This window comes from Rhinatrema bivittatum, chromosome 4, assembly GCF_901001135.1.
Source record: "Rhinatrema bivittatum chromosome 4, aRhiBiv1.1, whole genome shotgun sequence".
In the NCBI taxonomy this organism is placed as follows: domain Eukaryota; kingdom Metazoa; phylum Chordata; class Amphibia; order Gymnophiona; family Rhinatrematidae; genus Rhinatrema; species Rhinatrema bivittatum.
In genome coordinates this window covers 67,827,855-67,850,747 of record NC_042618.1, presented here as the reverse complement: position 1 = coordinate 67,850,747, position 22,893 = coordinate 67,827,855, and the positions used below count along the sequence as shown (strand labels likewise).

Sequence of the window (22,893 nt, the reverse complement as noted above, 5' to 3'; positions counted from 1 at the left end):
TTGGGTAAAGTATTCCGCTCAAGACATAATAAATACAAAATCATGGAACTGAACATCTAGAAAACATTTATGCTAAAGACATGACCCTACACAAGCTTGACCACTATTTGTGTGTTGACCCCTACGTGTATTGAACAGTCAGAATATCATTTTGGCCTTAGAGTGAGATTCCTATCTTTGAAATATTCTTATGCACAATAACAGGTTTATGTTTTGGCCACCCCTAGGCACTGTTGAGTTTTGTCTCTCCCCCTTCCCTCCTCCCCCAAAAGATGAGACAACAGGGAGTAGTAAAAGATCTAAAGCACAGCCTCACAGATCCTGCAGCAGGAATTAGAAAATTCTGAAGCACACTGGCAAATATTTCCAGCTTTTATATCACATTATAAAAATAGTTTTCTCAACCTTGTTTGTTTCTGTATAATTTATTTTGTATTTAGATCTCAGGGATGGGAAGAGGATAATGAAAAGAAGACTGGGAATGGTGAGGGGAAGATAAGGAATCTGGGATGAGGGACGAGGTTTGAGGGTGATCAGAGGTAGGGTCTGGGAAGGGGGGCAGGGGGTCTTTAAGATCTAGGAGAAAAAATGTGTGATCAAGGGAGAGAAAATATGACTTTCAGGGGCAGGCAGGAAGGAAGGTGTCCCTTCCATGCTTGTGTCCCATTCACCCTTGCATCCCTCTCTAACCTCTCCTCTCCCCAATGTGACATATTTATACACACATACACCCAACACCAATCTCCTCTCGCTCATAAACCCAAAAACATGCACACAGTGCCCCTGTCCCATCTCAGACACATACTCCCCAGCTGATCCACTCTCATCACTCCCCAATGATGCCCCACACTTAGCCCCTCCTAATTCCCTTTTGCTTTGTTTGCTCCATGCTTACCCTCCTTCCCTCCTGTTCCCTGCAGCTGGAACAGAAAGCAGAAGCCTGATCTCTGTTGAGTGAGATTCAGCACAGCCTGAAGGCAGCAGATTTTCAATCAGCCTACAGTCCACAGAATTTTGCTGCCCCAGGCACAGGCCTAGATTCCCTTTTAGCAAATCTAGGCCTGCTGTGAACCTTTCATGACGCACGCAGATATATTGCCCAGCCTGCAATTTCATTAAAAAAAAAAAATCAAACCAAACCACTAATGTAGTGCAAATCTAGAATCTAAAGGGGTTATTTGTGTTTGTTTATCCTGTTCTCCTTAGAGTCTTAACTCTTTTCCCAATGATCATTTAGGAAGTCATCACAGAAATTCTCCAGGATTTTCAGTTTCCTTCATTTCTTCCTCCATTAAAAAGGCCCAAGTGATGTCATCAACTTTTTCTAAAGGAAGCCATTCAGTTACGCCCCATTTGATAACACTTGTTTTCATAAATCTTTTAACAAGGTGTTTTTGGAAACCTCTAAGGAACTCATTTAACAATCACAGTCCAAGCAGTGCAATAAACAAAAGATGTAAGAGCCACATCCACTGATATTTTCAGATAGAACTGGAAAAGAACAAACATCTGAAAGCCTGAGCGAATAAAATGGGGATTCTGACTCTTGCCACCAGAACAGGAGTTTGTGGATGGGTGTACAGACGTGAAGCAGCAAAGGCTGCCGCGATACTGGAGAAGCATTGGAACTTGGGATTGGGGAGAATTTCTGTGAAAAAAAATACAGCGGCAACCCCTGGGCCAGAAGGAAGAGCCAGGACCATAAAAAGTTAAAAAAAAATTAAAAAAATTAAAAAAAGCCACCACCACACTCTCCTCCCAAGATTTCTAGCTGGTTCCTATTTTTCTAAAAACATATTTTAACCCCTGCTACAGTATAGTAGCAGAAGCTGATCAAACATCTGTTCCGATTACCCTGACGAACTGAAGCTTGAGACACACTTACCAAAGGATGTCTTCATCACCCTCAGCAGTGACAGCAGCAGAAGGTCAGCAACTTTTCTTTTTTTTTTTATGCAGCTCTCATCTCAGGAGAAGATCTCTATCAACAGTGTCGGTCTTTTTTTTTTTTTTTTTTTTAATTATTTAAGCTGGCCATTGATGATAGCTCAATCCTCTCCGTTTATCTCTTCATCTGTTTATTCCTTTCCTGCAATCCTCTGCCTTGTTCTCTCCAGTGCTTGTTGTCACTTCCTGAAATGTTTTCCATCATTAGCTGTGACCCACCTTGGTCCAGAAGCTTTTGCATTTTGAGTTCACTTCCTGCTCATTGCCACAAGCACTAACAGCAGCTGATCACTGGCAACACAACGCTGCTTCTGGGTAGCTGTAGTCCTCATCTTCTCTCACATGTTCTTTCTTCAGTTCTGTCTGGCCTTTGCCTCTGGCAGTCCCTCATAGCAGGACTGGGCGCTGTCTTCAGCCTCTGTCCTGCTACTGTCACAACTCTGGCTACCAGAAAATCTGAACCTTCTGGACTCTACTTGTGGAACTACAGGACAGGTGAGTCTAACTATTACTTTATTTTATTTATTTATTTTATTCTGTATATCCCTTTACACTAGGACTAAATGATTTACCATTGCACCAATCTTTAAAAACTCTCATATGTACTAATAATGTATAAGGCCTCCTAGCCCTTAAAGAGGGTTATCCTCAGGGAGGGAGTAGTGAATACGCTAACTAGATGAGCCCTCTCAAGGGCCAGGCCATAAGACAAAACCGACCCTCATGCAGAACCAGACCCTCAGAGTATTTCTCTATAATAAGTAAGCCTCAATGGTCTTCCATACAATAACCAAACAAGATCTGCATACCAAGAGCATCTTGGTCTATCTAGAGCCATTAGAATCAGCATACCTAAATATCTTGAAATTTTCTGACTCATTCTTTTTTATCAAGGGCCACAGAGGAAACATATACAGGACTGCTTCCATCGGCCAACTCTGAACCAGGGCATCAAGTTTGGATGAGCAATGTTGGGATTACTACCTGATAATCCCCTTTTCCTTAGTGTAGACAGATGGACTCAGAACAAATGGGATAGTATCCGCGTGCTAGCAGTTGGAGACTGATCTGACGTCAGCACGGGGGCGTATATATCCCCACAGGAAGCGTAGCTATTCAGTAATCTTCCTTGCAAAAGCTGTTAGAGATGTGTGTACTGACGCTCAGTTAAAAAGTGAAACAGGATTCCCCTGACCGATTGACAGTAGCTGGAGACCGCCAGCATTCCCAACCGGAAGGCGTGGACACCTGGTAGAGTGTACGCTCTTATGGAAACAGAGGACATGGCTTACCTTGAATCGGTGATACCCATGTATGCAGGCAGCTGGGCGGGATGCTGAGTCCATCTGTCTACACTAAGGAAAAGGGGATTATCAGGTAGTAATCCCAACATTTCCTGGCGTGTAGCCAGATGGACTCAGAACAAATGGGATGTACAAAAGCTTTACTCCCAGCCTGGGCGGGAGGCTGCCTGAGGCCCATGTAGTACCGCCCGCGCAAATGCCGAGTCCTCCCCGGCCTGAACATCCAGACGATAGAACCTGGAGAAGGTATGGAGGGAAGACCAAGTCGCCGCTTTACAGATTTCCGCAGGCAATAGCATCCTGGATTCTGCCCAAGATGCTGCTTGTGCTCTGGTAGAATGAGCCTTGACCTGTAGAGGCGGAGACTTCCCGGCCTCTACGTACGCTGCTCTGACAACTTCTTTAATCCAGCGGGCGATGGTGGGCCGCGAGGCCGCTTCACCTAGCTTCTTCCCGCTGTACAGGACGAACAGATGGTCCGTCTTTCGTAGGTCTTGTGTAAGTGCCAAATATCTGGGCAGCAATCTGCCAATGTCGAGATGGCGTAACAAACGCCCTTCTTCAGATTTCTTCAGACCCGCCGTGGTAGGCAAGGATATGGTTTGATTAAGATGAAACTGTGAAACCACCTTAGGTAGAAAGGAGGGAACCGTACGAAGATGGATAGCCTCTGGAGTGATTCTGAGAAAGGGATCACGGCAGGACAATGCTTGTAGTTCTGAGATGCGGCGGGCTGAACATACAGCCAGCAAGAATACCATCTTCAAAGTGAGGGAACGAAGAGACAGGCCCCGAAGGGGTCTGAAGGTGGATCCCGCAAGGAAATCCAAAACAAGGTTGAGGTTCCACAAAGGTACAGGCCACTTCAGTGGCGGACGAATATGCTTGACTCCCTGCAGGAAGCGAGAAACATCCTGGTGCTTGGCGATGGTCTTGCCATCCCTCCTGGGACCATAGCAAGACAGCGCAGCCACCTGAACCTTGACGGAGCTGAGGGAGAGACCCTTCTGAAGGCCATCCTGCAGGAAATCCAACACAATAGGGATTGTGGTTGCATGAGGATTGGTGCCGTGAGTGTCGCACCATGCTTCAAATACTCTCCAGATCCGGATGTATGTGAGGGATGTGGAAAACTTGCGAGCTCGGAGGAGGGTATCAATCACGGGCTCCGAGTAACCCCTCTTCTTCAGTCTAGCCCTCTCAAGGGCCATACCGTAAGAGAGAATTGAGCCGGATCCTCGTGAAGAATGGGACCTTGATGTAGAAGGTCCCGGAGAAGAGGCAGGGGAAAGGGCTCCCCTGCCAGTAGTCTTCTCATGTCTGCGTACCAGGGTCGTCTTGGCCAGTCTGGCGCCACTAGAAGGACTAGGCCCCGGTGTCTCTGAATCTTGCGGATGACAGCGCCTAGCAGAGGCCACGGAGAAAAGGCGTACAGTAGAGTCCCTGGAGCCCATGGCTGAACCAGGGCATCGATTCCGTGTGAGCACGGGTCGCGCTTGCGGCTGAAGTATCTGGGTACTTGAGCATTGGACTTGTCTGCCAGTAAATCCATGTCCGGAAACCCCCAATGATCCACAATCATCTGGAAGGCCGTGGGTGAGAGCTGCCACTCTCCCGGATTCAGGCTTTCCCTGCTGAGGAAATCTGCTGTGGTATTGTCTTCCCGGCAATGTGGACGGCGGAGATGTCCTGAAGATTCACCTCTGCCCAAGTCATCAGAGGGGCGATCTCCAGAGATACCTGTCTGCTTCTGGTTCCGCCCCGACGATTGATGTATGCCACCGTGGTGGCGTTGTCGGACATCACTCTAACTGCTCTGTTCTGCAGTCTGTGGGCAAATTGAAGGCATGCCAATCGGACCGCCCGGGCCTCTAGACGGTTGATGTTCCACGCCGACTCTTCTCTGTTCCACCGCCCTTGCGCGGTGAGTTCTTCACAGTGTGCGCCCCAGCCGCTTAGGCTGGCATCTGTGGTGAGCAAAATCCACGTGGGTGAGGACATCTTCGATCCCCTGCTCATGTGGTTGGACTGCAACCACCACCGTAACTGGGTCCGCACTCGGGCTGGTAGAGGTAGGTGCGTGGAGTAGGTCCGTAGACGGGGGCTCCAGCGAGAGAGCAGGGCGTGTTGGAGAGGTCTCATATGGGCCCGCGCCCAGGGCACCACTTCCAGGGTGGATGCCATGAGACCAAGAACCTGCAGATAATCCCAGGCGGTGGGTCGACTGGCTCCCATCAAATACTGGATACGCTGCTGAAGTTTCAGCGTCCTCTTGGTGGTGAGACTGACCGTGTCGGCCCGGGTGTCGAACTGTACTCCCAGGTATTCCAGTGACTGGGAAGGCTGTAGGCAGCTCTTGCCGAGGTTGATAACCCAGCCCAGGCTTTCCAGAAGGGCGATCACTCTGTCGGTGGTCCGAAGGCTCTCCTCTCGAGACTTTGCCCTGATCAGCCAGTCGTCTAGGTAGGGATGGACCAGAATTCCTTCCCGCCTGAGCGCCGCCGCTACTACTACTACTACTTTGGTGAATGTCCATGGCGATGTCGCCAACCCAAAGGGCAGAGCCCGAAACTGGAAGTGGCGGCCTAGAACCTTGAAGCGTAGGTAGCGCTGATGATCCGGATGGATCGGGATATGCAGGTATGCCTCTGACAGGTCTAATGCCGTGAGGAATTCCCCTGGCTGTACTGCGGCCTTGACGGAGCGTAGAGTTTCCATGCGAAACTTCGGGACCCGTAAGTATCGATTGACAGACTTGAGGTCCAGGACAGGCCGAAAGGTACCCCCTTTCTTGGGTACCATGAAATAGATGGAATAATGGCCAGAATTCACTTCCCAGGCAGGTACTGGGATGATGGCTTTCAAGGACAGGAGCCTTGCCAGGGTAGCTTCCAATGCTGCCTTCTTGTGTATGGGACACGAAGATTCCACAAACTTGTCCGGAGGGAGATGATGAAAGTCCATATAATATCCCTCCCGGATAACGGCGAGAACCCACTGGTCCGATGTAATCTCGACCCATCTGGGGTAGAAGAGGGTCAACCTGCCCCCTATGGCTCCGTCCCCAGATGAATCTGCGGATTCTCATTGGGAGGCGCGGCCGGGACCCGAGCCCGCTCCCCTCTTGCGCTGCTTGGACCGAAAGGACTGATTCCTGGCCGGAGGACGTGGTGCCTGGTAACGACCCCTGTAAGGAACGAAACGCTGGGAACTCCTGCCCCTGGAGGCCTCGGAAAGGCGTGCTGGCCACTTCGGAACCGATCTTCCGGCAATCTGGGCACTGGAGAGGCGCCCCATGCACTGGCCAGTTTATCAAGGTCGCTGCCAAATAGAAAAGAGCCCTTGAAGGGCAATCTGGTGAGGCGGCTTTTAGAAAGCGCATCCGCCGACCATCTTCGGATCCAGAGCTGCCTCCTGGCGGCTACGGAGGATGAAATCCCCTTAGCTGTTGTCCGGACCAGGTCAGATGCCGCATCCGTAAGGAACGAAAGAGCGGATTCCATGTCTGCCGCTGGAGCGTTGTTTCTAACCTGTGACAAACAGGCACGCATCACCACCGTGCAGCAGGTGGCGATCCGTAAAGATAAAGCTGCCATCTCAAAGGCCTGACGCAGAATGGCGTCCAGTCGCCGATCATGCGGCTCCCTGAGGGCCGTCCCCCCTTCAACTGGAATGGTAGTGCGCTTGACCACAGCGCTAATCAAGGCGTCCACCTGAGGGCACGCCAGCAGATCCTGGATAGCCGGTGCCAATGGGTACATGCTCGTCAGAGCCCGACCCCCTTTGAAGGCAGCCGCTGGAGCCGCCCATTCTAAATCGATCAGTTGTTGCGCCGCCTGTAAGAATGGAAAATGGCGGGCCGTAGGACGAAGACCTTCCAGCAGGGGGTTCTGCGCAGAAGGTACCGAAGCGCTGGGACCGGTAATATCCAATTCTGCCAGACACTGAGACACCAGGTCGGAGAGATCCTCCTTAGGGAAGAACCGCCTCATGGTTCGATATGGCTCAGTCCCTGGAGGGAGGTCTCCCTCGTCCGGGAGTTCGGACTCGTCCTGTGAGACCTCCTGGACTGACTGATCTGGGCTATCCATCGGTGGGAAGTCCCGCTCGCGATAAGGTTGTGATGGTCCAGGAACCGGATCCGCAGGAGCTGCTACCAGAGCAGCCGCCGCAGGCGCAGCCACCGCAGGAACTACAGGAACAGCAGGAACCGCAGGGCCTGGATGGGCAGCCGTTTGCATCTGTACAAAAGCATGAATTCCCTTAAAGAGATCCACCCAGGAAATGGCAGCAGCCTCTAATCACCGGGGTACAAGCTCCCCCGGGATGCCTGATTGGTCGAGACTGCCCCCTAACTCCGGGGTAGCCCCTGGGGAACTGTCCACAAATCGTGGTTGAGACAGGTCCTGGCCCGAGGGTCGCACGGCCCCCTCACATTGAGCAAACAGAGAATCTGGCTCATCCCTGCGCGTGGCCCTAAGGTGGCATGCTGAGCAGAGGCCAAGGGCTGCAATGCCTGAAGCAGGCGGCGCCGTCGCTGAAGACTCTGCAGCCTTCTGATTCATTGAACAATAGGCGCTCAATACAACAGGCGCTCAATAATAATATGCGGTAGCAATAGGCGCTGAATACAACAGGCAATAAGTGCTTAATGTGCCCTCAATAGGCTTTCAGCAATAAGCGACCAGCAACATGCTCGCAATAGGCATTCAATAAGCGACCAGCAATATGCTCGCAATAGGCAGTCAATAAGTTTTCAGTAATAAGCGGTCAGCAATATGCTCTCAATAGGCATTCAATAAGCATTCAGTAATAAGTGGTCAGCAATAAGCTCCCAATAGGCATTCAATAAGCATTCAGTAATAAGCGGCCAGCAATATGCTCACCATAGGCATTCAATAAGCAGTCAGTAATAAGCGGCCAGCAATATGCTCTCAATAGGCATTCAATAAGCTTTCGGTAATAAGCGGTCAGCAATATGCTCGCAATAGGCATTCAATAAGCATTCAGTAATAAGCGGCCAGCAATATGCTCTCAATAGGCATTCAATAAGCTTTCAGTAATAAGCGGCCAGCAATATGCTCACAATAGGCATTCAATAAGCTTTCAGTAATAAGCGGCTAGCAATATGCTCTCAATAGGCATTTAATAAGCTTTAGGTAATAAGCGGCCAGCAATATGCTCTCAACAGGCATTCAATAAGCTTTCAGTAAGGAGGAAGAAAGCCGCGCCTATTACGGGCGCGGAGTACCTGAGCAAGGCCCAACCAGGGCGTCCTCCACGGCGTGCCACGCCGCCGATCCTCTGTGCTTCGGAGACCCGTAGGAAGAGACGTACTCCTTACCAGCTTCGGCGCTTCCCGGCTGGAACACAGGCGGTCTCCGGCTGCGGGGGAAGGGAGCACCTCGCCACCGCAATTGAGGGAATGCACCCGCTACCTCGTCCACGCCGGGACCGAGGGCCTCGTATACCGTCCGGGGACTGCGTCACTGCCGCGCTTCGGCAGGACCGAGGACTTTCCCACCGGGAGAGCACGGCAATCACCCCGGGAGCTCGCTGCGGGAGGAACCCTTGGGTATCTACCGCAGGAGCGCGGGGCTCTAAGTCGAATAGACAGCAAAACGAAGTAGAATATAGAATGAGAAAAAAAGAGAAAAATTAAAGTAGTCTTGGAAAGCACGCTCAACTAGCATGCAGGCACTCCAAACTGCTTTGGAGACGGAAATTACTGAATAGCTACGCTTCCTGTGGGGATATATACGCCCCCGTGCTGACGTCAGATCCGTCTCCAACTGCTAGCACTCGGATACTATCCCATTTGTTCTGAGTCCATCTGGCTACACGCCAGGAAATTGTCTCTTTCTACCTTTGTATTCTTGATATACACCATCAGATCCATCAATGGATTCCCTACCTGGCTACAATTTGATCAAACACTGCCTGAGACAGGGACCATTCCTTGGGGTCAACTAAGAACATAAGAAAATGCCATACTGGGTCAGACCAAGCATCAAGCCCAGCATCCTGTTTCCAACAGTGACCAATCCAGGCCATAAGAACCTGGCAATTACCCAAAAACTAAGTCTATTCCATGTTACCATTGCTAATGGCAGTGGCTATTCTCTAAGTGAACTTAATAGCAGGTAATGGAAACTATTCTCAAGATCAAAATTGTAGAGCATATAGAAAGACATGATTTAATGGGACACAGTCAACATGGATTTACCCAAGGGAAGTCTTGCCTAACAAATCTGCTTCATTTTTTTGAAGGGGTTAATAAACATGTGGATAAAGGTGAACCGGTAGATGTAGTATATTTGGATTTTCAGAAGGCGTTTGACAAAGTCCCTCATGAGAGGCTTCTACGAAAACTAAAAAGTCATGGGATAGGAGGCGATGTCCTTTCGTGGATTACAAACAGGTTAAAAGACAGGAAACAGAGAGTAGGATTAAATGGTCAATATTCTCAGTGGAAAAGGGTAAACAGTGGAGTACCTCAGGGATCTGTATTGGGACCGGTGCTTTTCAATATATATATATATAAATGATCTGGAAAGGAATACAACGAGTGAGGTTATCAAATTTGTGGATGATACAAAATTATTCAGAGTAGTTAAATCACAGGCAGACTGTGATACATTACAGGAGGACATTGCAAGACTGGAAGATTGGGCATCCAAATGGCAGATGAAATTTAATGTGGACAAGTGCAAGGTGTTGCACATAGGGAAAAATAACCCTTGCTGTAGTTACACGATGTTAGGTTCCATATTAGGAGCTACCACCCAGGAAAAAGATCTAGGCATCATAGTGGATAATACTTTAAAATCGTCGGCTCAGTGTGATGCAGCAGTCAAAAAAGCAAATAGAATGTTAGGAATTATTAGGAAGGGAATGGTTAATAGAACAGAAAATGTCATAATGCCTCTGTATCGCTCCATGGTGAGACCGCCCTTTGAGTACTGTGTACAATTCTGGTCGCCACATCTCAAAAAAGATATAGTTGCGATGGAGAAGGTACAGAGAAGGGCAACCAAAATGATAAGGGGGATGGAACAGCTCCCCTATGAGGAAAGGCTGAAGAGGTTAGGGCTGTTCAGCTTGGAGAAGAGACGGCTGAGGGGGGATATGATAGAGGTCTTTAAGATCATGAGAGGTCTTGAACGAGTAGATGTGACTTGGTTATTTACACTTTCGAATAATAGAAGGACTAGGGGGCATTCCATGAAGTTAGCAAGTAACACATTTAAGACTAATCGGAGAAAATTCTTTTTCTCTCAACGCACAATAAAGCTCTGGAATTTGTTGCCAGAGAAGGTAGTTAGTGCAGTTAGTGTAGCTGGGTTCAAAAAAGGTTTGGATAAGTTCTTGGAGCAGAAGTCCATTAATGGCTATTAATGAATTATACTTAGGGAATAGCCCCTGCTATTAATTGCATCAGTGGCATGGGTTCTTCTTAGTGTTTGGGTAATTGCCAGGTTCTTGTGGCCTGGTTTTTGGCCTCTGTTGGAAACAGGATGCTGGGCTTGATGGACCCTTGGTCTGTCCCAGCATGGCAATTTCTTATGTTCTTATGTTCTCCTCCAAGAACTTATCCAATCCTTTTTTAAACACAGCTATACTAACTGCACTAACCACATCCTCTGGTAACAAATTCCAGAGTTTAATTGTGCGTTGAGTAAAAAAGAACTTTCTCCGATTAGTTTTAAATGTGCCCCATGCTAACTTCATGGAGTGCCCCCTAGTCTTTCTACTATCCGAAAGAGTAAATAACCGATTCACATCTACCCGTTCTAGACCTCTCATGATTTTAAACACCTCTATCATATCCCCCCTCAGCCGTCTCTTCTCCAAGCTGAAAAGTCCTAACCTCTTTAGTCTTTCTTCATAGGGGAGCTGTTCCATTCCCCTTATCATTTTGGTAGCCCTTCTCTGTACCTTCTCCGTCGCAATTATATCTTTTTTGAGATGCGGCGACCATCTTGACCAGGTGGACGGTAGTATACCCCTATCACTATAGTCTTCCCCGACACACAAGGTATTTCTACCCATAAAGATTCAATTTTGTATTTATTTATTTATTTTTAATTTTATATACCGATGTTCCTGTAAAGAATACATATCGCACCGGTTTACAAAGAACTGAACAGTCGCCTCCAGGGCGGAAATACATTAAAACAGTCGCCTCAAGGCAGAATACATTAACACAAGTATACAGGAAACTATTAAAAGAGAACTTTCATAAACTCAATTAAATGTAACTGTGAACCATAAATCAGGAACCATAAATCAGGAACATATGTACAGAGGTAGGTATATCGTCTGTCGCTTCATCAGATTTTAGCTCTCAGGGAAAGCTTGAGTGAATAGCCATTTAGTCTCATGCAGGATGTTTATCCTGTTGGACTCTATGCCATCCCGGACATAAAGCGCCACACCTCCTCCCGAGTGCTCCTCTCTGTCATTGCGATATAATTTATACCCCGGTATAGCACTGTCCCATTGGTTATCCTCTTTCCACCATGTCTCTGAGATGCCAATTAAGTCTATGTCATCATTTACTGCTATACATTCTAATTCTCCCATCTTACTTCTTAGACTTCTGACATTAGCATACAAACATTTCAAAGTTTGTTTTTTGTTTGTATTTTCATTCTGCTTTTTAATTGATAGGGATAAGTTAGAATTTTTTTTAGCTCAGGTGAGTTTTTAGTTACAGGCACTTGGACTACTTTTCTAATTATTGGAACCTCAGTGTCGGGATGCCCTAATTCTAATGCATCATTAGTATCCTTAAAAGATACCTCTCTCCGAACCATGCGCTGCCGAGCGACTGTCGGCTTTCCCCTTTGTTCTAGTTTAAAAGCTGCTCTATCTCCTTTTTAAAGGTTAGCGCCAGCAGTCTGGTTCCACCCTGGTTAAGGTGGAGCCCATCCCTTCGGAAGACACTCCCCCTTCCCCAAAAGGTTCCCCAGTTCCTAACAAAACTGAATCCCTCTTCCTTGCACCATCGTCTCATCCACGCATTGAGACTCCGGAGCTCTGCCTGCCTCTGGTGACCTGCGCGTGGAACAGGGAGCATTTCAGAGAATGCTACCCTGGAGGTTCTGGATTTAAGCTTTCTACCTAAGAGCCTAAATTTGGCTTCCAGAACCTCCCTCCCACATTTTCCTATGTCGTTGGTGCCCACATGTACCATGACAGCCAGCTCCTCCCCAGCACTGTCTAAAATCCTATCTAGGTGACGCGTGAGGTCCGCCACCTACGCACCAGGTAGGCATGTTACCAGGCGATCCTCACGCCCACCAGCCACCCAGCTATCTACATTCCTAATAATAGAATCACCAACTATGACGGCCGACCTAACCCTTCCCTCCTGGACAGTAGGCCTTGGGGAGATATCCTCAGTGCGAAAGGATAATGCATCACCTGGAGAGCAGGTCCTTGCTACAGGATCCTTTCCTGCTACACCTGGTTGGTGCTCTCCCATCTTGAGACCTTCTTCCTCCAAGGCAGCACCAGGGCTGCCAGTCTGAAGTTGGGACTTGACTACTATGTCCCTGAAGGTCTCATCTATATACCTCTCTGTCTGCCTCAGCTCCTCCAGGTCTGCCACTCTAGCCTCCAGAGATCGGACTCGTTCTCTGAGAGCCAGGAGCTCTTTGCATCACATGCACATGTACAACTTCTCACCTGTGGGTAAAAAATCATACATGTGACACTCGATGCAAAAGACTGGGAAGCCCCCCTCTTGCTGCTGGACTGCTGCCTTCATCTCAATTTTGATCAGTTCCTAGTTAAGTTTTAGGTTGCTATGGGAGTAGGAATGTGTCTAACTTCCTTTAAATGTATTAGTGAATTCTCAATAAAGGTTTTGTTGATGGGTTGTTTTTTTTTTGTGAAAGTGGCACCTGCCTATAAATTAAGGGATGAGCTAGGGGTGGGTGGGAGGGTTGGGAAATACAAACAGTCTAACTTCAGTTAGTCAGCCTGAGTGACTCACTGCTCCCTTGATTAACAAATGTTGGTCCCTATTCAAACCCAATCACACTACCTCAACACCTTTGGAAGTTGAGTAACTGAGCTGAACTATTCAACTTTTTTACTTTGGTATACACTGCTCCTAGCTTATTTCTAGCTTCTGGCTACTTTTTGGGTTGGGTTTTTTTTTTTTTTTTCAATACAAGCACTCAGTATTAAATACAAACACTCAACTCTTTAAAAGTCTGGAGAACACTCAGTTCTGCAGACTTTTAAAAATAAACACACTACCTACTGCTAACCTTATTGACTGACTAAAAATACAAACAGTCTAACTTGTTTATTCACTGCCTACCTACTGCTACCTTATTGACTGACTAAAAATACAAACAGTCTAACTTGTTTATTCACTGCCTACCTACTGCTACCTTATTGACTGACTAAAAATACAAACAGTCTAACTTGTTTATTCACTGCCTTTCTGACTATTAAAGACACAAACACACAAACACACTAAATAATATTCCCAAATAGTTAACTTTGCCCCAATACTTTTAAAAAAGACAATGTCCCAAGCAAAATCTTACTGATTCCTTTCAGCCACCAGCAAGGTGATCCTCTCCTCTCAGTGTTCCCACTGGATTGCGAATGAGAAAATCCACTTGAAAATTCTCCACATCTGCTATGTGCGAAAACGCAATTACCTTTAGATTCCTTTCCACCCATTCGAGCAGCAAATCCAACTTTGAACACATCTGAGAGCTTTTGGTCCCTCCTTGATGGTTCACATATGCCATTGTCGAGATATTGTCAGACATTAACCTGCTTGCTGGACCCCCTTAGCAGAGGGGCAAAATATAGATGAGCCAGATAAATCGCTCTGGTCTTCAATGATGGATCGACCAACTTGACTCTTCAAGACACCACTATCCCAAGTCATCTGCCTTAGACAATGTGCTCCCCAGCCCATCTAACTTGCATCTGTTGGCACAGTCACCCAGGCCAGGGGGTTTGAGATTCACCCCATATCCAAATTTCTGCAACTCAGCCATCATTGCAAACTTATCCTGATGGACTCCAGAACCAGTAGCTCTTAAGTTTCCATCTTAAGAGCAAAGTTTTCTGAAGGGGCCTCATGTACACCTTTCACCCATGGCACAAGATCCAATGCTGCTGCCATGGAGCCGAGAAACTTCAGATAATTCCACACAGTAAGACTCTTGATGGAAAGTAATGAACGGATCTGCCCACCCAGTTTCTGAATTGTTTCATCAGTCAAACATAGCCTATCTTTGTGTTGCATAGCACTCCAAAATTCTCCAGAGTCTGAGAAAGTGAATATACAACTCAATTCCTGTAAAACCTGAACCACGTCTCTGGGTGGCCACTGCAATTTCCTTTACTGTCTTCACTTTCATCAACCAGTAATGCAGATAAGGCTGCACTAAAATACCTTCTAATTGCAGTGCCACTGCTATGACCACCATCACTATTAAAAAGTCCCTGAGGCAGTGGCTAAACCAAGGGGCAGGGCTTGAAAATCAAAATGCACCCCAGCACCACAAAACGAAGGAAGAACTGATGATCCTTCCTTATTGGAATGTGAAGATAAGCCTTCGTAAGATCAAAGGAGATCAGAAATTCTTCCTTCCTTACTGCCATAATCACTAACTTCAATATTTCCATTAGGAAATGAGTCACTCTCATGAACTTGTTAACCCGCTTCTGATCTAGAATGGGACGAAAGGACCCCTGTTTCTTGGGAACCACAAAGTAAATGGAGTACCAACCTAACCCTCATTGATCCTTTGGAATTGATGCCACTGACTTCAAGTTGAGGAGCCTTCTGAGCATCACTCTTATGGCTTCTCGCTTCCAGGTGGCATGACAAGGGGAAACCATTAAAGCATCTGAAACAGGACAGGAGAATTCCAGGGCACAACCATTCTATAACTTAGGTCCATTTCTAATAAAATTGTGGAAGGCCTATCTCCACTGAAAATTGAGCCACAAAATAAATAAATAAATAAACAAACTTATTGGGCGCCTTGAAAGGAATCTGACCCTGAGGATCCTTCCTTAATTCCTCTCTTGCTTGAATGAAAGGACTGATACCCGTTGAAGCGATGGGATCTCAGACTACTAGCATTCCTTCCTTGCTTAAAATTACTGGATTCCAAAAACGTATTCTGGGTCGGAAAAGACCTATCCTCCAGGAGCCTAAATACTTTGGACTCCCCCTATGCCATTGCCATTTTCTCAAGATCCTCTCAAAACAAAGGCTGCCCTTAAAGGGAAGTTTTGTCAAGTTAGTCTCAGATATTTAGATATTGAATCCACGGAGGGAAGAGGAAAAAGAGGAGGGGCAGAGCAGGGCCCTAGTCAAAACCTCCAGCTAGAAAAATTTCAGGAATTCTCCTGACCCAGGCTCTCCCCAACTGAGGGAGGGAGCTCAAGGCTTTCACCTCAGAAAATGCCTTTTTTTTTTTTTTTTTTTTTAATCTCCTATCTGAAGACCTTGCTCAATTGAGGGAGTGAGAGCTAGTCTTTCACCTCAGTAGCTGTCTCCAAAATGCCCTCTCTTATTCAGCCTACCAGGCCTTAGTCCAATGCACGGATGCTGGAGACAGAGAATACTGGCAGGTTGAGGTCAGCATGGATGCATATAAGGGATGTTGTTGGCGAACCTATTCATATTGGTCTCCATCTGCTGGTCAGTGTGCATAACCCATTTTATCTGGACTGGTATGACTAGATGAGGAGGAAATCATCATTTCAGTGTATAAATATCCAAACAGCATGATGACGCATGTAGTTTTGAATGCTGGAAAATGTGTGCTAAAAACTACCTTTACAGTGACATTTTTATGTTGCTATTTTGTACAATGTTTAGTGCCTCATAATTCTGCCAACGTTATCTTAGCCCTCTATTGCAAATTCCTGATGAAGAGAATACAAATAATGGTATTCTGTGCCAAAGTATGCCTGGGTTTAATTTTAAGAAGACCTATACCAAGAGATGAGTACTTTTTACATAACTAGGTGAGAAATTAACCCAAGTCCCCAGAAACTGGCAATATTTAAATGGAAAGTATTTACCTGATCTGCAATTTTCCAGACTCTGACAGAACCATCGCAGCTTGCTGATGCCTGTAAGCATACAAACAGTTTCTGACCAATGATTTCTGTTACATACAAACAGCAGTTTAAAAACGTATACAGTATTCACACAGGACATTTTGTCATCTATTAAAATAGCAACAGTTACTGAGTCAAGAGGGCATGGACAAATCTTATTTTCATGGAATCACAGACAAAACCAAGCTACCCTATTAATGAATTTGAAAATTCTAGACAAAATTCCTCCCTTAAGAAGCCCTATTTTTCCCTTTAAACAAAGGAACTTCATGCAAGTTAGGTTCCATGCAGGAATTTGATCTACTTTAAGTAGATGTACATACAATCACTACTAAGCAGATTGGATGGGCCATTTAGACCTTTATTTGCTGTAATTTACTATGTTACCCTATGCAGAAAAGTTCCTTTTCAAAAAAATGAGGTGACCTGAAGCTTTTTAGAAGTTAATGCACAGCGCACAACAACTAAAAGGACTTCAAGGGGCTTTTCTGCCTGAATATCATTGTAGCATCTGACCTGGACTTAAAAGACTGCACATGCCGCTCCTTTTATTCTTCAGCATATTCCTATCTGTATTGGAGTTAAGAAACGTTGACGTACATCCATTCAACTGAAAAATATACATGAGGGCACTCTAAATCATAGGACAGGACTAATATATATATATTAACAAAAACTTTTTTTGTTACATATATATGTTTCAAAGTGGAATTACCATGTGTTTTATGTAAACTGGAGAAATTACTTAACTGATAATTTTGTTTTCCTTAGTGTAGACAGACAGACTCAGGACCATTGTAAGGAACTGGGGAAATGTTTGGGGAAGGGGGGAGACTTTTCCGAAAGGATGGGCTCCACCTTAACCAGAGTGGAACCAAGCTGCTGGCACTAACTTTCAAAAAGGAGATAAAGCAGCTTTTAAACTAGAACAAGGGGGAACGCCGACAGTCACTCAGCAGTGCATGGTTCAGAGAAATGTATCCTTGAAGGATACTAATGAAACAGGAGAGTTAGGGCATCCCAACAGAGAGGTTCCATTAAAAGCAAACATAGTCCATATGCCTATATGTAAAAAATCACCAAAGCTAATGATTTCCGAATTATCCCTAACAACTGAAAAGCAAGTTGTTAATACAAACAAAAAACACACTTTGAAATGTCTGTATGCCGATGCCAGTAGTCTAAGAAGTAAGATGGGAGAGTTAAGAGTGTATAGCAGCAAATGATGAGATTGACATAATTGGCATCACAGAGACTTGGTAGAAAGAGGATAACCATTGGGATGGTGCTATATCAGGATACAAATGATATCGCAATGATAGGGAGAATCAACTTGGTGGGGGTGTGGCACTTTATGTCCGGGAGGGTATAGAGTCCAACAGGTTAAAGATCATACAAGAGACTAAATGCTCAGTAGAATCTATATGGGTAGAAATCCCATGTGTATTGGGTAAGAGTATAGTGATAGGAAAAGCAATAATCTTAAAGAGAGTATCTGGAAGGCTATGACCACAAATGCTCATAGTTTGGGAAATAAAATCCCAGATCTGCAGGCCCTAATGACTGAGGCAGAATTGGACATTGTTGCTATCACAGAAACATGGTTCACAGAATCTCATGAATGGGATACAACAATACCAGGCTACAACTTGTTAAGGAAGGACAGAGAGGATAGAAAAGGGGGAGGTGTGGCTCTTTATGTTAGAAACAACATCCAAGCATCTGAGCTACAAGGAAGTTGGGGTAAGGAAGAAGCTCTATGGCTCGACCTAAAAAAAGATGACGGAGCATCCATTTATATTGGAGTGGTTTACAGGCCTCCAAACCAAAAGGAAGAGCTGGACAGAGATCTGGTTGAAGACATCCATAAGATAGGTAAGAAGGGGGAAGTGGTGATCGTGGGTGACTTTAATATGCCAGATGTAGACTGGAAAATCCCATCTGCAGAAACTAAAAATAGTAGAGCGATAGTGGATGCCATGCAAGTATCTTTGTTCAAACAAATGGTGTTGGAACCCACGAGAGAAGGAGCTATACTTGACTTAGTGCTCACTAATGCAGATAATGTCTCAGATGTCCAGGTGGGAGCCCACCTCAGCAGTAGTGATCATCAAACTGTATGGTTTAATATCACTAAAAGAATAGGGAAAAGAACCACAAAGACCCGAGTTTTACAGTTCAAAAACACAGACTTCGAGGAAATGGGGAAGTACCTGGAGGAAGAACTTAAAGGATGGGAGAACGAGAGAGATGTGGATCAACAGTGGACCAATCTAAAAGGAGCAATCACCAAGGCAACTGCTCTATATGTTAGAAATGTAAAGAAAAGCAAAAGAAAATTGAAACCTATCTGGTTCTCAAAGGAGGTGGCTGACAAAATTAAAGCTAAAAGAATAGCATTCAAGAAATATAAAAGATCCCAAAGGAAGGAGCACAAAGAAGAATATTTGTATCAACTGAGGGAGACAAAGAAATTAATCAAGTTGGCAAAAAGTCAAGCAGAAGAGAGGATTGCCAAGGAGATAAAAAATGGTGACAAAACATTTTTCAGATACATCAGCGAAAAGAGAAAGGTCCAAAGTGGTATAGTGAAATTGAAAGGTGGTAATGATCAATGTGTGGAGAGAGACGAAGAAATGGCAGAAATATTAAACGAATACTTCAGCTCTGTGTTCACTAAAGAAGACCCTGGACAAGGACCATCTCTACACAACAAGAAACTGGAGGGAAGTGGAATGGATGAAAATCCTTTTACAGTAGAAAATGTGTGGGAAGAGCTAAAGAACCTGAAAGTGGACAAAGCCATGGGGCCTGATGGGATTCATCCAAGGATATTGAGGGAGCTCAGAGATGTTCTGGCAGCTCCGCTGTGTGACCTGTTCAATAGATCCCTAGAAACGGGAGTGGTGCCGAGTGATTGGAGAAGAGCGGTGGTGGTCCCGCTTCACAAGAGTGGGAACAGGGAGGAGGCTGGCAACTACAGACCGGTTAGCCTCACTTCGGTGGTGGGAAAAGTAATGGAGTCACTGCTGAAAGAGAGAATAGTGAACTATCTACAGTCCGGAGAATTGATGGACCAGAGGCAACATGGATTCACCAGGGGAAGATCCTGTCATACAAATCTGATTAACTTTTTTGACTGGGTAACCAAGGAATTGGATCGAGGAAGAGCGCTTGATATCATATACTTGGATTTCAGCAAAGCTTTTGATACGGTTCCGCACAGGAGACTGGTGAATAAAACGAGAAGCTTAGGAGTGAGGGCCGAGGTGGTGACCTGGATTGCAAATTGGCTGACGGACAGAAGACAATGTGTGATGGTAAATGGAACCTTCTCTGAAGAGAGAGCGGTTTTAAGTGGTGTACCGCAAGGATCGGTGTTGGGACCGGTCCTGTTCAATATCTTTGTGAGCGACATTGCGGACGGGACAGAAGGTAAGGTTTGTCTTTTTGCGGATGACACAAAGATCAGCAACAGAGTGGACATGCCGGAAGGAGTGGAGAGAATGAGACGGGATCTAAGGAAACTGGAAGAGTGGTCGAAGATATGGCAGCTCAGATTCAATGCCAAGAAGTGCAAAGTCATGCATATGGGGAGTGGAAATCCGAATGAACTGTATTCGATGGGGGGGGGAAAAGCTGATGTGCACGGAGCAGGAGAGGGACCTTGGGGTGATAGTGTCTAATGATATGAAGTCTGCGAAACAATGCGACAAGGCGATAGCAAAAGCCAGAAGAATGCTGGGCTGCATAGAGAGAGGAATATCGAGTAAGAAAAGGGAAGTGATTATTCCCTTGTACAGGTCCTTGGTGAGGCCTCACCTGGAGTACTGTGTTCAGTTCTGGAGACCGTATCTACAAAAAGACAAAGACAAGATGGAAGCGGTACAGAGAAGGGCGACCAAGAAGGTGGAGGATCTTCATCGCATGACGTATGAGGAGAGATTGAAGAATCTAAATATGTACACCCTGGAGGAAAGGAGGAGCAGAGGTGATATGATACAGACTTTCAGATACTTGAAAGGTTTTAATGATCCAAAGACAACGACAAACCTGTTCCATAGGAAAAAAATCAGCAGAACCAGGGGTCACGATTTGAAGCTCCAGGGAGGAAGATTCAGAACCAATGTCAGGAAGTATTTCTTCACGGAGAGGGTGGTGGACGCCTGGAATGCCCTTCCGGAGGATGTGGTGAAGACCAGAACTGTGAAGGACTTCAAAGGGGCGTGGGATAAACACTGTGGATCCATAAAGTCAAGAGGCCGCCAATGAAGAGTGGGTGACTCGCCAGAATGACGGCTACTGCCTGGAGACAATACCCTTATTCAATAAACATACACATGCTTACTGTGACTCCAACATCGCTCTAAGCTTCAACAGCAAGAGGAAACGTGGAAAAATGGATTTACACTCACAAAGAGGGGAGTAGCTGGCTTGTTACGGCGGTTACTACCCCAAACCAAATAAGCCTGATGCTTCACCTTCAATGCATATACAGCATAGTTCTCTGCTTCAACGGCAGGGGAGAAGAAAAAAGGGTTCGCACTCACAAAGTGGGGAGTAGCTGGCTTGTTACGGCGGTTACTACCCCAAACCAATTGTGTCCGATACTTCACTTTTGATGCATATCCAGCATGGCTCTCTGCTTCAACAGCATGGGAGAAGACTGATACATCACGCATTTCCAGCATAGCTCCCTGCTTCAACAGCAGGGGAGAAGAAAAACAACCAATAAGGACTGTATAACATAGTCTGGGTAAAACAAATAAGCATGGGTGTAGCTTGCTTATTGCGGCGGTTACTACCCCTACTACCCCTAACTAATCAAGCTAGATATGTCAATGGTGGGGGTGGAAGGGAAATAGAACCAAGAGCTAAGAGAAACAGATAAGTATGAGAGAAAACAAACGTGTGAAGCTTGCTGGGCAGACTGGATGGGCCGTTTGGTCTTCTTCTGCCGTCATTTCTATGTTTCTATGTTTCTATGTTTCTATGTATACTACCGTCCACCTGGACAAAATGGTCAGACAGATGATGAAATGCTAAGAGAAATCAGGGAAGCTAACCAATTTGGCAGTGCAATAATAATGGGAGATTTCAATTACCAAAAAATTGTAACAAAAAAGAGTCAATACAGTAACCCAATAGGTAAACTGTCAACAAAGGGGGAAACTGATTCGGATTTAAATTTTTGCCTATAGTGACGGTGTGATTTCCACCCAAAATCCAACCGGACCTCTAATCATTCACCATCACTCTAAAATCTATATTTATTAATTGAAACTATTTTTTGAATTTTTTTAAATTTTTGAATATATCATAAAAGTTCAGACGAGAAGACTTTCAAGGAAACAAACTTAATTGAATGCTCCACTCCATTGACAGTGTGAAGAAGGTAAGTAGATGAGCACTCTCTCAATGCATAGCCCAACACGGCCGGTGTTTCGCATAACAAGCTTCCTCAGGGGCATCTAAATAACATTCAGCACAGGAGTATTTGCCTACAATGAAAGAAACAGTCTTAGCAAACTTTTCTCACAATAAAAATAGAAACAAGACTTATCTGACCACCATAGGCTACCGATTCAAAATGGACACAAAGTCTCCGAGGTTCTTCTGCATCGCAAGGAGGAAACGAGGCTGACGTCTGCGTCTTCAATAAATATTCAGCAGATGTGATGTCATATGATGACGTGTAGATTATCACAGACATCATTGATTGATGAAAATCATAACAAATGTAACAAGCACTATATCATAGGAAAAATAACATATTAATGACAAACCAAAAATAAAAGGACCCGAAAAAATTGTAGAACATTATCCCAGAAATGTGTGTAGTTCAAGATCAGCATTTAATCCTGCCGGATTCACTGTGCCCAAACGATAGATCCAGCGCTGTTCTAATTTTAAAAGTTGTACTTCACAATTGCCCCCACGCCAATGTATCGGTACATGATCAATGGCTCATCCCAGGACTTTTAAAGCCAATTTACCAATCAGTCAATTTATTCGACTGCGGAGATTATGCACTACAACTGCTGATTTTGAGATCCATGCAAAAGGTCTATTTGAACATTTTTTACAACGCGGGTATCCCCGCTCATGCATCCGGAAAGCATATTTACATGCCAAGTTTGCACATCGCGAGTGGTTGTTTCTTCTAACTGCCCCTGACGAGAATTCCACTTTGTATACCTGTGTTTTGCCATTTTCTCCTCAAGTACATAAAATCCGGAAAGCCATCTATGATAATTGGCATGTGTTACAGTTGCATAAGATATTCCAATCTTTTCCTCAAATTACATTTTCTAGGGCGTCCAATTTGAAAAACATGCTGGTACATTCTGATTTTGTCACCAATGACAATAATAATATTGTTGTGGGTTCACACCAACCTTGTAACAATTGCTCAGTTTGCCCGATGTCCATGTCAGTGACCGAGAGTGTTACTTTAAGATCAGGTTACACAATTTTTTTGAAATATATAACTTCATGTACATCCACGATGGTGGTTTATCTA

The 22,893-nt window shown here is 45.4% G+C and overlaps 1 protein-coding gene across 1 annotated transcript in view; it reads right to left on the bottom strand.

Annotated features, from left to right (window-relative positions):
- Positions 1–22,893, bottom strand: part of WDHD1 (WD repeat and HMG-box DNA binding protein 1) — a 247,833-nt gene that overhangs the window by 178,037 nt on the left and 46,903 nt on the right. Inside the window, exon 6 of the mRNA XM_029597432.1 lies at positions 16,332–16,382. Coding sequence (XP_029453292.1) covers positions 16,332–16,382 — 51 coding nt within the window. The remainder of the gene's footprint in view (positions 1–16,331; positions 16,383–22,893) is intronic.